The sequence below is a fragment of the Capricornis sumatraensis genome, chromosome 11 (genome assembly GCF_032405125.1).
Source record: "Capricornis sumatraensis isolate serow.1 chromosome 11, serow.2, whole genome shotgun sequence".
In the NCBI taxonomy this organism is placed as follows: Eukaryota; Metazoa; Chordata; class Mammalia; order Artiodactyla; family Bovidae; genus Capricornis; species Capricornis sumatraensis.
Window position 1 is genome coordinate 10,631,642 of NC_091079.1, and position 13,628 is coordinate 10,645,269.

Here is a 13,628-nt window from a genome sequence, read left to right on the forward strand (position 1 = left end):
GTGACAACTCAAGTTTATAATTGGCATCAACTCCTCAAATCACCTGACTAAATCCAGACCCTTGAAACAGGAATAAACCAGTCCAGCATTAATGGAATTTAGAAAAAGAAAGGTTCTGAAACACTTAATTTGTAAAAAGGACACATGAAATATTCTCTGGAATTAAATGAGCAGAATTTGTAAAACAAGAAAATGAACTGAGTCTTCTTGTGTCTGTGAAGGGATCGACTCCAAGAAAACAATGCATTGATCACCATTGACAAAAGAGTTCATGAAAGCATTAAAATGCTAAAATAAATACTTCTGGATTAACAAAGAAGCAAAACAATAAGCAAACATATGAAATATGAAAAAATAATCTTTGAAAACCTATAAAATGTTTTTAGCTTTATGACAAATTCAAGTAAATTAATAAATGGCAGAGGAGTTGTAAGCGTTCAGAAAATTCAACAAATTAAAGCTCCACAAATTAAAAGCTCAAGATATACACATAGCACCAGATTTTTGACCTCTGTACATTTTGTGGGGATAAATGATCATTTTACTAAGAAAATGTATATGTATATTCTGATTGTGTCAGTCTAAAACACAGCACCATTGTAGGTATTGCACAGGAAAGAAAATGAAGGAGAAAATAAATTTAAAATTAACAACACTTGAAATAAATAAAATGACCTTGGAAATGAAAATAAATAAACTTGGAAGTTAAATATACAGCATCTTTCAACATGAAATAACAAAAAGTTTGTACATATGCACAGCCATGTACATAATACCTGACCATCAGTTCATCCAACTATAATGAAAACCAGTTCAAACCCCGGGTGCATTTGAACAAAGCTGCCTCCATGGAGGCATGCTGCCCACAAGACCACCCTCACAGCTTTTCACAATCTGCCCCAATGGCAGATGTCTGGGGCAGGGTGGGGGCTGGGAGGGTGGACACTCTCGGCATCCCTAGGACCCGCCACTCAGATTTCAACAACACCCTCCTGCCCGGCCCCAGGAAATCATTTTCAACCAACAGTTTCTCAAAATAATGTATGGCCGGGCCATGAAACTACCATTCGGCTGTTTGGTTGGCAATCACACGTTTTCGTTCCCGGTCAGAGGATGTGGTCTGGGCAGCGTCTGTGCCCCTGAAGTGCTCGCTCGGTCTCATGGATTTCCTTCATGGCCCTGAACCTCTAGCTGCAGCTTCTGAGAAGCATCATTCTTCCTATAAGCTTCCAGGCTTCAGCTTGTTGATATGCATCTGTGGATACCACACGCTTATCTTCTAGCACAAGGAGGTTTCTTTCAAATTGCTAGAAGTCCCGTCCTTTGTTCTGATGGCTGGTTCTTAACGTCTGAGAGTCATGAGGTCAGAAGGCTAATGGACTCGGGCCCAAAGACTCTGCGAGGCCCTTTAAACTTTGAAAGTACTAAAGACAGCTGGGTGCCTTAGCCACCAGACACCTCCCAGAAAAATCAGCTTTCTGTTTCCCAAATGAGAAACTTGGCAAAGGAGCCGCAGTGCTGGGCCTTGACTTCGCTCCTTCTGTCTTACGCAGGACACACTCATTCTGGTGGGACTGCTTTGACTGGAGCTCATTACACAGGAGCAACAGAATCATTTCAGTAGTTGGCTCTGGTAGGATTTTGGGCTCCCTGATAAGACAGCCTCCTGAGTTTTCTTCCAGAATCTAAATTATGAAGGTCTTATTGCCTATCTATTTCTCTACGTAAGTAGAATGGATAAAGGATGGTATAAGAATTCTTAAGCTATAAAAGTAGTCAAAAACATTCAGCAAGAGCAATGCACTATATCAAAAAAGTTAACAAAATTGTCAGCAATGATAGTAAATTTAAATACCAAGGAAACTTCCAGATAAGTCTGAAACTTTAAGATTCAGAAATGAAAGGCCAAATACAAGTTGATAAGACTATAAAACGTACATCACCATCAGTCTACTAAATCATAAGATATCACTTTCTCTTAAAGAAGAACAAATGATAAAACGTGCTTGCATATTTCATAGAAAACCCTGAATAAAAATCATAATAATGGTGAAGCAAGACACGGAATGAATTTGGAAAAAATTCTAAAAAGGCTGATATCGCAGTTACTATAGGAATAGGATTTCAATTTTTGTTTTTAATGTCTGGCCTACACCAAAAAAAAAAAAAAAAGTCACCCACGATCACGAGGGTCTGACAGTATTTAGAAAGCTCCAACAGCAAGGAGAGGTGACTGGCATCAAGTCTTCCTGGGGTGTGGTTACTTCCCACCTGTTCGCTGTCGGGCATGTGAGATGGGATACAGGCAATCTTCTGGGTTACATCTTCCACTAGGTCCTGGGGGGCCCTGGGGCCCTGGGGCACCTGGTGAGCCTGGCAAGCCCGGAGCTAATGAAATAAAAGACCCCATCGGAATACAGGTTAACATACAGATCTTCCTCCCTCCCTCCAACCAACATGAGTCATTCAGTGTCAACTGGAGCAGCACCAAAGGGCCACAAGGAGCAGGCTTGGCTCCGATTTTTGGAGGCTGGCTCATGTTGCGAAGATAATATCACTGTTACCTGAAGTCCCAGGAAGACCCGGGCTCCCTGGAAGCCCAATTCCCGGTTCCCCCCTTTCTCCCTTCTGTCCTCGGTAGCCTAAGGAGGAGATAAACAAAAAGAGAGAAAAAAGTAAGCGTGTTCTCTGACTGATATGCATTCAAGAGATACTTTGAGGTGAACGTGGGAAATATACCCAGGGGAATATCTCCACACATTTATATCTGAAGACTATGCTACAGACACTCAGTACAATACTGGATGCAAAACAACAGTGGCCTGAACAATATCCTAAATTAATACATATTCAAATGTGGAAAGTCACCAGGATTTCTTTTCTATAGCTGACTTTCATTTAACATATGTGAACAATAAGGAAAAGTGTTTGTAGTTAGGTAGGTCATTTGAAAGTACTCTTCCAAATCTCTATTTAAACATTTCTGCAGTAAAATAACATTTACTACCTGGGGTGTATTTAATAGTTCCACCCAGTTCCCACTATTACAGAGACCTTGTTAAGCTGACTCTCACTAAGTCATCTCAGTGAGTGCTTAATATCACAGGCTAAAAAATTAGGAAGAAAGAAAAATAACTGAATAAATATGAACTTTTGATTAACAAGGATTAATAACATGGAACATCATTCCAAAAGAAGAACATATCTGCTAAAAGCTATGTATTTAAATTCAGTTCTCAGATTTTAATATAATGCAAAATACATTATTCCACACGAATCTCAGTGCATATGAGGTGTCATAAAACAAGAAAAAATAATTTATGCATTTGTAAATCACAGTAACATTTATATGTCTCCTGTCAAATGCTAAAATGTATTTGTACAAAGCTTTCATATCATTAGGTTAATATCGACCTGCTATTAATAGATAAAGGTGTTGAACTGTACAAAGCACATGAGAAATTTTTACTCCAATTTCCTACTAAGATCCCAAGCTCATTCCTTATGAAGTCTTCCCCAAAGCCATAGGGTCTTATTTTATAATTGTTTCACAACAAAATTTCATATAGGAATGCTAATAAGGTCAGTAACAGCTTCCCCATTTTTCTAGAATAAGTGTTTCACCCCTTTAGGGCAGGCCTCTTCTGAAATTTGGAACAGACTTGAAGGCTGGTCTGTCTGCAAAGAGACATGTGTCTGCATGGCCTATAGGTGCAGGATGACAGTTTGGTATCAGTGTAGCTTCTGTAGGAAATCAGAAATAAAACAGCAGCAGTGTTCTAACCCAATGTATCTAGAGGGTCTCGTCATTGAAGAACTGTGTTTGTTGTAGTTTTTCAGGTGATAGCCTTGGAGATTTCCATTTTGACTCTCGGGGTTTATTTCTAAAGTTGTAAGTCAGTGCATTTATATGCATGCTGGAAAAATGAGGTCAGATAAAGAGTGTTACTGGCATTTGGGAAGGATAATTCTTCATGCAGGGCCTTGCAAGCTGTTTGAAGGCTTTATGCGTTTTTTGTCCTGCCCCTGATTGACCACTGTGTCCTTCGTCATTTTGACACACACACGCCTCCCACTTCCTAAGGCCCCTACTGTTATCAAATCTGAAAAGTCAAATCCGTATCAGTCACATGAACTACTCTGTGGGCCAGTGGATTACAAATAACAGGTTTCCCTCATTATGAACCAATAACAGCTGAACTTTATAAGTTCAAAAGTAAGAACAATCATTCCCAATACTGTCCCTCCAATGTTGATAGAAGCTAGAAGGCAGGATCTGTTTTCTCCTGCTAACTCCACATCCGCTTAGTGTGCAAGGCTCTTCCTAAAATGGATAAGGCTTTGAAGTGTGGCATCCATTCTTGAGGATTTTCACAGAGGTGGGAACTCAGCATGTGTTTGAGAAAAGTTTAACTAAAGTTCTTTCAGGATTCCTGATCAAGATGGTGAACTGGAAAGCCCTGAGCTCACCTCCTCCCATAGACACACCAAAACTACAACTGCATATGAAACACTGTCTCTGAGGATGGATGGCCTGAAGACAGGAGAACAGATGTTCCATACCCGAGGATCTAAAGGCAAGGCCAGGTCAGGACGGGCAGGAAGCACAGAGAAGCGGGCCAGTCAGAGCCACTCCCCTAGCATGCTGACAACAAGGGGAGGGACGCCACAGACGAGAAGCTTACCCCGAGGAGCGAGGGGTCCACGTCCCTTGTGGGGCTCGCCAGCCTTGGAGACCTGCCCTGGGAAGACAAATTCCCATAACACCTGTCTGTGAAAGCCAGCAGGGCCTATCTCCAGGAGGGCCTGAGGGCTGTGGGAAATCAAGCCTCCATCCTTAAGGGCTCCTGCACAAGCCCACTTGCTCTGAGTCCCAGCACACAAGCAGCAGCTTAAAAAGCACCTGGGTCTGCTTTTCAGGGGCACTGCATCCTTCTACTTTTCTATTTATTCATCCCATTAATTTTTGAGAGTTTGATATTGAAACTCCTATTAAAAATCTTTATCTGTTTAAAAAATAATTGTAATATATAGTGGAACTATATGTAACTTTGTTCTACATTTTCCAAGTCTCCTATAAGTGTTTTATCATATTTTCATAATTTAAAAAATGAAAAAGAAAGAGAAAAAAACACTTTCTAACCTGAAATTGCCAAGACTTTGCTTTTTCTTTTTTAAAATCATGAACAGTGTTGAATATAATCAATTAAGTTTTTTTCTGACTCTATTAATATGATCATAAATAATTTCTTTCCTCTATCTGGTTATGAGATAAATTACACTAATTGATTTTCAAATGTTAAACCAATTTTGCCTTCCTATAATAAAACTTGATCTTGAAATAGTAGAAAAATAAGAGCCTCTGGGTCATATGAGAAAGTGGTTCACTGACTGATTTCAGAGCCTGTGACGGAGGGGCAGGATGCAGTGGACACCGTTCTGAGGACAGATGTGCTGGTAAGTACTGTGTTCTCTCTCTTTCCATCTACTTGGCCCAGTGCTGGTGGGCAGCGTTCTGCCACTCCCCATCTACCTAGCTACAACACTGTGTGCCTCTGCCCAGCATTCCTTGAGGAATTGCCCTGCCCAACATGTGTGCCCCGGCCAGTCACTCCAAAGCAGCTCCTGTTCCACTCAGTGGGCAACCCTGGATGGCATGGGTGCCCCCCAAAACAATTCCCACTCTTAGAGTCTGGCCCTGTATGTCAGTGTGTCTGTCACAGTCATGGCTGGGTCTTGCTAGGGACAAATCCCGCCCACCAGTGCCCCCAACAGCCATCATGACCCAAATACAGCAGGAGGCCGCATAAGTCCCACAGGGGATACCCTGGGAGCATCCTGCTCTGGGAACCAGGGGGCATCGTGCTCTTGGACCCCACAGTACACCTTCCATGTAAGGCCACTTTTTCAGACCAGGAGATGTAGCTGATAAACCTAATACAGGGAAACAAACACAGGAAGTTAGGCCAGCTGAGGAGATAAAGGAATACCTTCCTCATGAAAGAATAAGATAAACTTCAAAAAAAGAAGTTTTTCTTGAGAAAAATGGAGATAAGCAATTAACCAGATAAAAAGTTCAATGTAATAGTCATAAAGATGCTCACCAAACTTGGGAGAAGAATGGATGAACCCAAGGAGAACTTCAATGAAGAGATAAAAAGTATAAAGAAGAACCATCACAACTAAAGAATTCAATAACTGAAATGAAAAATACTGTAGAGGGAATCTATAGCAGATTAGAGGATGCAAAAGAATGAATCAGTGATTCAGAAGACAGGGTAGTGAAAATCACCCAGTCAGAGCAGGGGGAAAAAAAAAAAGAGTCAAAAACTGAGGACAACACAAAGCTTACTAACATTTACAATATAAGGGCCCCAGAAGGAGAAGAGAGAGAAAGGGCCAGAAAGCCTACTTAAAGAAAGAAAAGCTGAAAACTTCTCTAACCTGATGAAGGAGACAGATCTCAAAGTCTAGGAAGCATGCGCATGTGTGCTAAATCACATCAGTTATGCTTGACTCTTTGTGACCCTAGGCACTGTAGCTTACTAGGCTCCTCTGTCCATGGGATTCTCCAGACAAGAATGCTAGAGTGAGTTGCCGTGCCCTCCTCCAGGGGATCTGCCCAACCCAGGGACTGAACTCACGTCTCTTACGTCTCATGCATTGGCAGGCAGGTTCTTTACCCCTAGTGCCACCTGGGAAGCCCCTAGTAAGCATAGAGAGTCCTAAAGAAGATGAACCCAAAGCGATCCACACCAAGACATATTATGAATAAAGATCAAGAGTTAAGGAATCTCAAAAGTAGTAAGGAACAAAAAACTAGCTAAGTACAAGGAAACACCCATAAAAATATCAGTTGATAGAAGAAATGGATAAATTCCTAGACACACACTCTTTCAAGACTGAACCAAGAAGAAATGTTACTTGAATAGACCAATCACTGTTAATGAAATTGAATCAGTGGTTAAAAAAAAAAAAAGGTGCCACAAAGTTCAGGACTTCACAGGTGAGTTCTACAAAACATTTTATGAAGAGTTAACAGTTTTCCTTCTTAAACTATTCCAAAAAATTGAAGAGGAAGAAACACTTCTAAACTCATTCTGTGAAGCATTACTCTGGTACCAGAATGAGACAAAGATGCCACAAGGAAAGAAAATTACAGACCAATATCCCCCAAAAAACATAGATGTGAAAATTGCAACAAAATATTAGTGAACTGAACGTAACAAAATATTAAAAGGATCATACATCATGATTGAGTGGGATTTATTCCAGGGATACAGGATGGTTCAATATCCACAAATCAATCAATGTGATCTGTACTGATCTGTCTAGCCGCTCAGTCATGTCTGACACTGCAACCCCATGGACTGCAGCACACCGGGCTTCCCTGTCCATCACCAACTCCTGGAGCTTGCTCAAACTCATGTTCATCGAGTCAGTGATGCTATCCAACAGTCTCACCCTCTGTCATCCCCTCTTTCCTGCCTTCAATCTTTCCCAGCATCAGGGTCTTTTCCAATGAGTCGGCTCTTTGCATCAAGTGGCCAAAGTATTGGAGCTTCAGCTTCAGCATCAGTCCTTTCAATGAATATTCAGGACTGATTTCCTTTAGGATGGACTGGTTGGATGTCTTTGCAGTCCAGGGAACTCTCAAGAGTTTTCTCCAACACCATAGTCAATTCTTTGGCACTCAGCTTTCTTTATAGTCCAACTCACATCCATACATGACTACTGGAAAAACCATAGCTTTGACTAGATGAACCTTTGTAGGCAAAGTAATGTCTCTGCTTTTTAATATGCTGTCTAGGCTGGTCACAGCTTTTCATTCAAGGAGCAAGCATGTTTTAATTTTATGACTGCAGTCATCATCTGCAGAGATTCTGGAGCCCCACCAAATAAAGTCTCTCACTGTTTCTATTGCTTCCTTATCTGTTTCCCATGAAGTGATGGGACCAGATGCCATGATCTTAGTTTTCTGAATGTTGAGCTTTAAGCCAACTTTTTCACTCTCCTCTTTCACTTTTATCAAGAGGCTCTTTAGTTCCTCTTCACTTTCTGCCATAAGGGTGGTGTCATCTGCATATCTGAGGCTATTTATATTTCTCCTGGCAATCTTTATTCCAGCTTGTGCTTCATCGAGCCTGGCATTTTGCATGATGTACTCTACATATAAGTTAAATAAGCAGGGTGTCAATGGAACCAATCCATTGTTTCATGTCCAGTTCTAGCTGTTGCTTCTTAACCTGAACACAGATTTCTTAGGAGGCAGGTCAGGTCATCTGGTCTTCCCATCTTTCAGAATTTTCCACAGTTTGTTGTGATCCACACAGTCAAAGGCTTTAGTGTAGTCAATAAAGCAGAAGTAGATGTTTCCCTGGAACTCTCTTGCTTTTTCTTTTTTACTTTATTTTACTTTACAATACTGTATTGGTTTTGCCATACATCAACATGAATCCGCCACGGGTGTACATGAGTTCCCAATCCTTTTTCTATGATCCAGTGGATGTTGGCAATTTGATCTCTGGTTCCTCTGCCTTTTCTAAATCCAGCTTGAACATCTGGAATTTCACAGTTCACATACTGTTGAAGCCTAGCTTGGAGAATTTTGAGTCTAGCTTGGAGAATCAATGTAGTACAAATGAATAAACAAAACTATGCAGAAACAGACTCACAGATGCAGGGATCAAATTGGTGTTTGCCAGAAGGTAGGTGAGTGGGAGTTTGGGGGAAATAAATGAAAGGGATTAAGAGAGTCAAATTTCCAGGAATATAATAAACAACTCATGGGAATATAATATATAGCATAGGAAATATGGTCAATAACACTGTGATAACTTTTTATGGTGACAGGTGATTACTAGACTTGTGACTATAATGTATATGAAGATTGAATCAGTATACTGTACACCTGAAACAAATATAATATTGTATGTCAACTACACTTTAATAAAATTAAAAAATTAAACCCAAAAAACAAATAAAACTAAGTAAGTGCTTTCTTATAAAGCTCTTCCAAGAGGAAAGATCTAGAAAAATTTGCCTCTCTTAAATAAGAGAGGACCTCAGGAGACCTGAGGTATATGGGACGTCAGCGGGATCATGCTTCCCAGGACTTCTTTGATCCTAATGTGGTACTTGCTTATTCACTCCTGGCGGCAGGAACAAATTAGGCCCTACAGTGAGGACCTAGGTGGGAATGAAGGACACCAGCGAGAGTGCTCCGCTCAGTGCACAATAGGAAGGCAATGATCAGAAACCCACAGGAGGCCAAAATCTAAAACTGTCTGGAAATGCCTTTGAATTTAAAATGGTGTCGACAATTACCTCTTTTAGGAATTTAGGAAAAATGCAAGTGAGGTGACCCAACTCAGAATCACACTGGCCTCTATTCTTTCTGTAGGAGGATCAGGGTGCTAAAAGAGGGCCCACAAGTTTCATCATCAGAATCTTGGTAGGAGCAGTACCTCCCCCATTCAAATTATATTGTGAACTCCTAAAATAGTCATATGTGGTTTTACTGCACTTTGTAGATACTGAATCTTTTACAAATTGAAGGTCTGTAGCAACTCTGTGTCAAAAACTATTGGTGTTGCATTTCAAATTTTCATGATTATTATATTTGTTATGGCTTTATAAATGGGACAACAAAGTCTCAATGACAGCATATCTGTTTACAACATGGTTTACTGAGCATTTTAAGCCAACTGCTGAGAACTATTGCTCAGGAAAAAGGTTCATTCCAACATATTACTGCTCATTGACAATGTACCTGGTCACCCAGGAGACCTGTCAGAAACATACAACAAGATTCCTGTTATTTTCATGCAGCCCATGGACCAAGGAGTCATTTTGACTTTCAAGTCTCATTCTTTAGAAAATATATTCTGTAAGGCTATAGCTGCCATAGACAGTGATTTATCTGATGGATCTGGGGGAAAATAGAAAAACTGCCAGAGAAGATTCATGATCCTAGATGTAAAGAAGAACATTCATGATTCACAGGAAGAGGTCAAAATATCAACATTAGCAGGAATTTGGAAGAAGTTGATTTCAACCCTCGTGGATGATGTGGAGGTGGTCAAGCCTTCAGTGGGGGAAGTAACTACAGGTATAGTGGAAACAGTAAGAGAACTAGAATCAGAAGTGGAGCCTGAAGATGGGATTGAATTGCTGCAATTTCATGATGAAACTTGAATGGAAGAAGGGTTGCTTCTTATGGATGAGCAAAGAAAGCGGTTTCTTGAGATAGGATTTACTCCTGGTAAAGATGCAGTGAAGCTTGCTGAAATGACGACAAAGGATTTAGAATAGTGCATAAACTTAGCTGATAAAACAGCAGCAGAATTTTGAGAGGACTGATTCCAACTTCAAGCATGGATTTAAAAAATGCTATCAAACAGCACTGCTGTTACAGAAAAATTATTTGCGAAAAGAAGAGTCAGTTGATGCAGCAAAGTTCATCATTGGCTCATTTTAAGAAATTGCCACAGCCACCCCAATCTTCAACAATCTACGGTGGGTCCTACAGTAGGTAGGACCCTGATCAGTCAGCAGCCACCAACATGGAGACAAGACTCTCCACCAGGAAGAAGATTACGAAGAGCTAAAGGCTCAGAGGATGGTTAGCAGATTTCAGTAATGAAGGAACTGCTAATTAAAGTGTACACGTTGTTTTTTTAGAGATAATACTATTGCATCCCCAACAGGCTACAGAATAGTACAAGCACAACTTTCATATGCACTGAGAAACCAGAAAATTCACAAGGCTTGATTCACTGCGATGTCTACGTCCTGGTAATGGCCTGGAACCATCCCATAATATCTGCGGGGCATGCTTGAAGTCTCATGTCGATTTCTCATTGCTCTCCACATGCTCCAGCTTCTCTGATAAGCCAAGAAAATCCTATAAAACCCCTTTAAATTTCTGTCCTTCCCTAAGGATAATGAGACAATAAAAGTCTCATTCTATAGTGCATGTCTCAAACCAAACTATGTCATTTCAAATGAAAATGGGTTTTCTTCTTGAAAAACATTGAAAAAAAATGTCCCTTTTAGAAATTTCTGAAAAGCCATCATCAAACAGAATTTGCGTGTGGGCAGAACCCCTGGTGTCTCGCTCCGGCCCACGTTCTGCTTCTTCTGCGCTGGGTTTCTCACTTCAGCTTTCCTCAGACTCAGTCACACTGTGTCAAGAAGAGGACTAATCAGCTGACAGCCTCTGAGCTTTCATGGTCTCTCGGGTAACAGTACTTTTTATAATCATCCATCATGCACGGGGTAACAGTGTTATATGCATATTTTTTCCTTTTTGAGAAAACCTTTAAATTGAGCAGAGCAAACCTTTGAAGTTACTTCATAACTGCATATTTCTGAGTACTTCATATCTATTTATCCACCAGAGAAAAACCCTTCAGTTCCTGTCAGCTGTGGTGAGGCACCAAGAATTGACCAGTAACCCTTCTCTTTACTATAATAAGGTTTCCTGGTGTCTTTTGACAGGATTATCAATACAGCCTAACTACAGGCAAATATTTCTTAAAAACAAATCCCATAGTGCAGAGCTTTTTTGGACTGCCTTTCTGGAATGCAAAAGTAGGAAGTCAAGAAATACCTCGAGTAACAGGCAAATTTGGCCTTGGAGTACAAAGTGAAGCAGGTCAAAGGCTAGAAGAGTTTTGCCAAGAGAATGCACTGGTCATAGCAAACACCCTCTTCCAACAACACAAGAGAAGACTCGACACATGGACATCACCAGATGGTCAATACTGAAATCAGATTGATTATATTCTTTGCAGCCAAAGATGGAGAAGCTCTATATAGTCAGCATAAACAAGACCAGGAGCTGACTGTAGCTCAGATCATGAACTCCTTATTGTGAAATCCAGACTAAAATTGAAGAAAGTAGGGAAAACCACTAGACCACACAGGTATGACCTAAATCAAATCCCTTATGATTATACAGTGGAAATGACAAATAGATTCAAGGGATTAGATCTGATAAAGTGCCTGAAGAACTATGGACAGAGGTTCATGACATTGTACAGGAGGCAGTGATCAGGACCATCCCCCAAAATAAGAATGCAATAGGCAAAATGGTTGTCTGAGGAGGCCTTAAAAGTAGCTGTGAAAAGAAGAGAAGTGAAAGTCAAGGAGAAAAGGAACAATATACTCATTTGAATGCAGAGTTCCAAAGAATAACAAGAAGAGATAAGAAAGCCTTCCTCAGTGATCAATACAAAGAAATAAAGGAAAAAAATAGAATGGGAAACACTAGAGATCTCTTCAAGAAAATCAGAGATACCAAGGGAATATTTCATGCAAAGATGAGCACAATAAAGGACAGAAATGGTATGGACCTACCAGAAGCAGAAGATATTAAGAAAAGGTGGTAAGAATACACAGAGGAACTATGTAAAAAAGATCTTCATGACTCAGATAACCATGATGGTGTGATCACTCACCTAGAATTGGACATCTTGCAATGTGAAGTCAAGTGGGCCTTAAGAAGCATCACTACGAACAAAGCTAGTGGAGGTGATGGAATTCCAGTTGAGCTATTTCAAATCCTAAAAGATGATGCTGTGAAAGGGCTGCACTCAATATGCCAGCAAATTTGGAAAACTCAGCAGTGGCCACAGGACTGGAAAAGGTTAGTTTTCATTCCAATCCCAAAGAAGGGCAATGCCAAAGAATGCTCAAACTACCACAAAATTGCACTCATCTCACATGCTACCAAAATAATGCTCAAAATTCTCCAAGCCAGGCTTCAACAGTTCATGAATTGTGAAATTCCAGATGTTCAAGCTGAATTTAGAAAAAGCAGAGGAACCAGAGATCAAATTTCCAACATCTGTTGGATCATGAAAAAAGCAAGAGAGTTCCAGAAAAACATCTACTTCTGTTTTATTGACTAGGCCAAAGCCTTTGACTGTGTGGATCACAACAAACTGGAAAATTCTGAAAGAGATGGGAATACCAGATTACCTTACCTGTTTCCTGAGAAATCTCTATGCAGGCCAAGAAGTAACAGAAACAGACATGGAACAACAGACTCAATCCAAATTGGGAAAGGAGTACATCAAGGCTGTATATTGTCACCCTGCTTATTTAACTTCTATGCAGAGTACATCATGAGAAAAGCCAGACTGGATGAAGCACAAGCTGGAATCAAGATTGCCAGGAGAAACATCAATAACCTCAGATATGCAGATGACACCACCCTTATGGCAGAAAGTGAAGAAGAACTAAAGAGCCTCGTGATGAAAGTGAAAGAGGAGAGTGAAATAGTTGGCTTAAAGCTCAACATTCAGAAAATGAAGATCATGGCATCTGGTCCCATCACTTCATGGGAAATAGATGGAGAAACAGTGGAAACAGTGGCTGACTTTATTTTTGGGGGCTTCAAAATCACTGAAGATGGTGATTGCAACCATGAAATTAAAAGTCGGTTACTCTTTGGAAGGAAAGTTATGACCAAACTAGACAGCAGAGACATTACTTTGTCAACAAAGGTCCATCTAGTCAAGGCTATGGTTTTCCCAGTAGTCATGTATCGATGTGAGAGTTGGACTATAAAGAAAGCTGAGTGCTGAGGAATTGATGCTTTTGAACTATAGTGTTGGAGA

General features: G+C 40.4%; 1 protein-coding gene across 1 annotated transcript in view; it reads right to left on the reverse strand.

The window, feature by feature from the left end:
- Nucleotides 1–2,260: 2,260 nt before the first annotated feature.
- COL19A1 (collagen type XIX alpha 1 chain) overlaps nt 2,261–13,628 on the reverse strand; it is a 431,222-nt gene continuing 419,854 nt past the window's right edge. The window contains exons 50-51 of the mRNA XM_068984053.1: nt 2,565–2,642; nt 2,261–2,388 (exon numbers count right to left, since the gene is read on the reverse strand). Of these exons, the coding sequence (XP_068840154.1) occupies nt 2,261–2,388; nt 2,565–2,642 (206 nt within the window). The remainder of the gene's footprint in view (nt 2,389–2,564; nt 2,643–13,628) is intronic.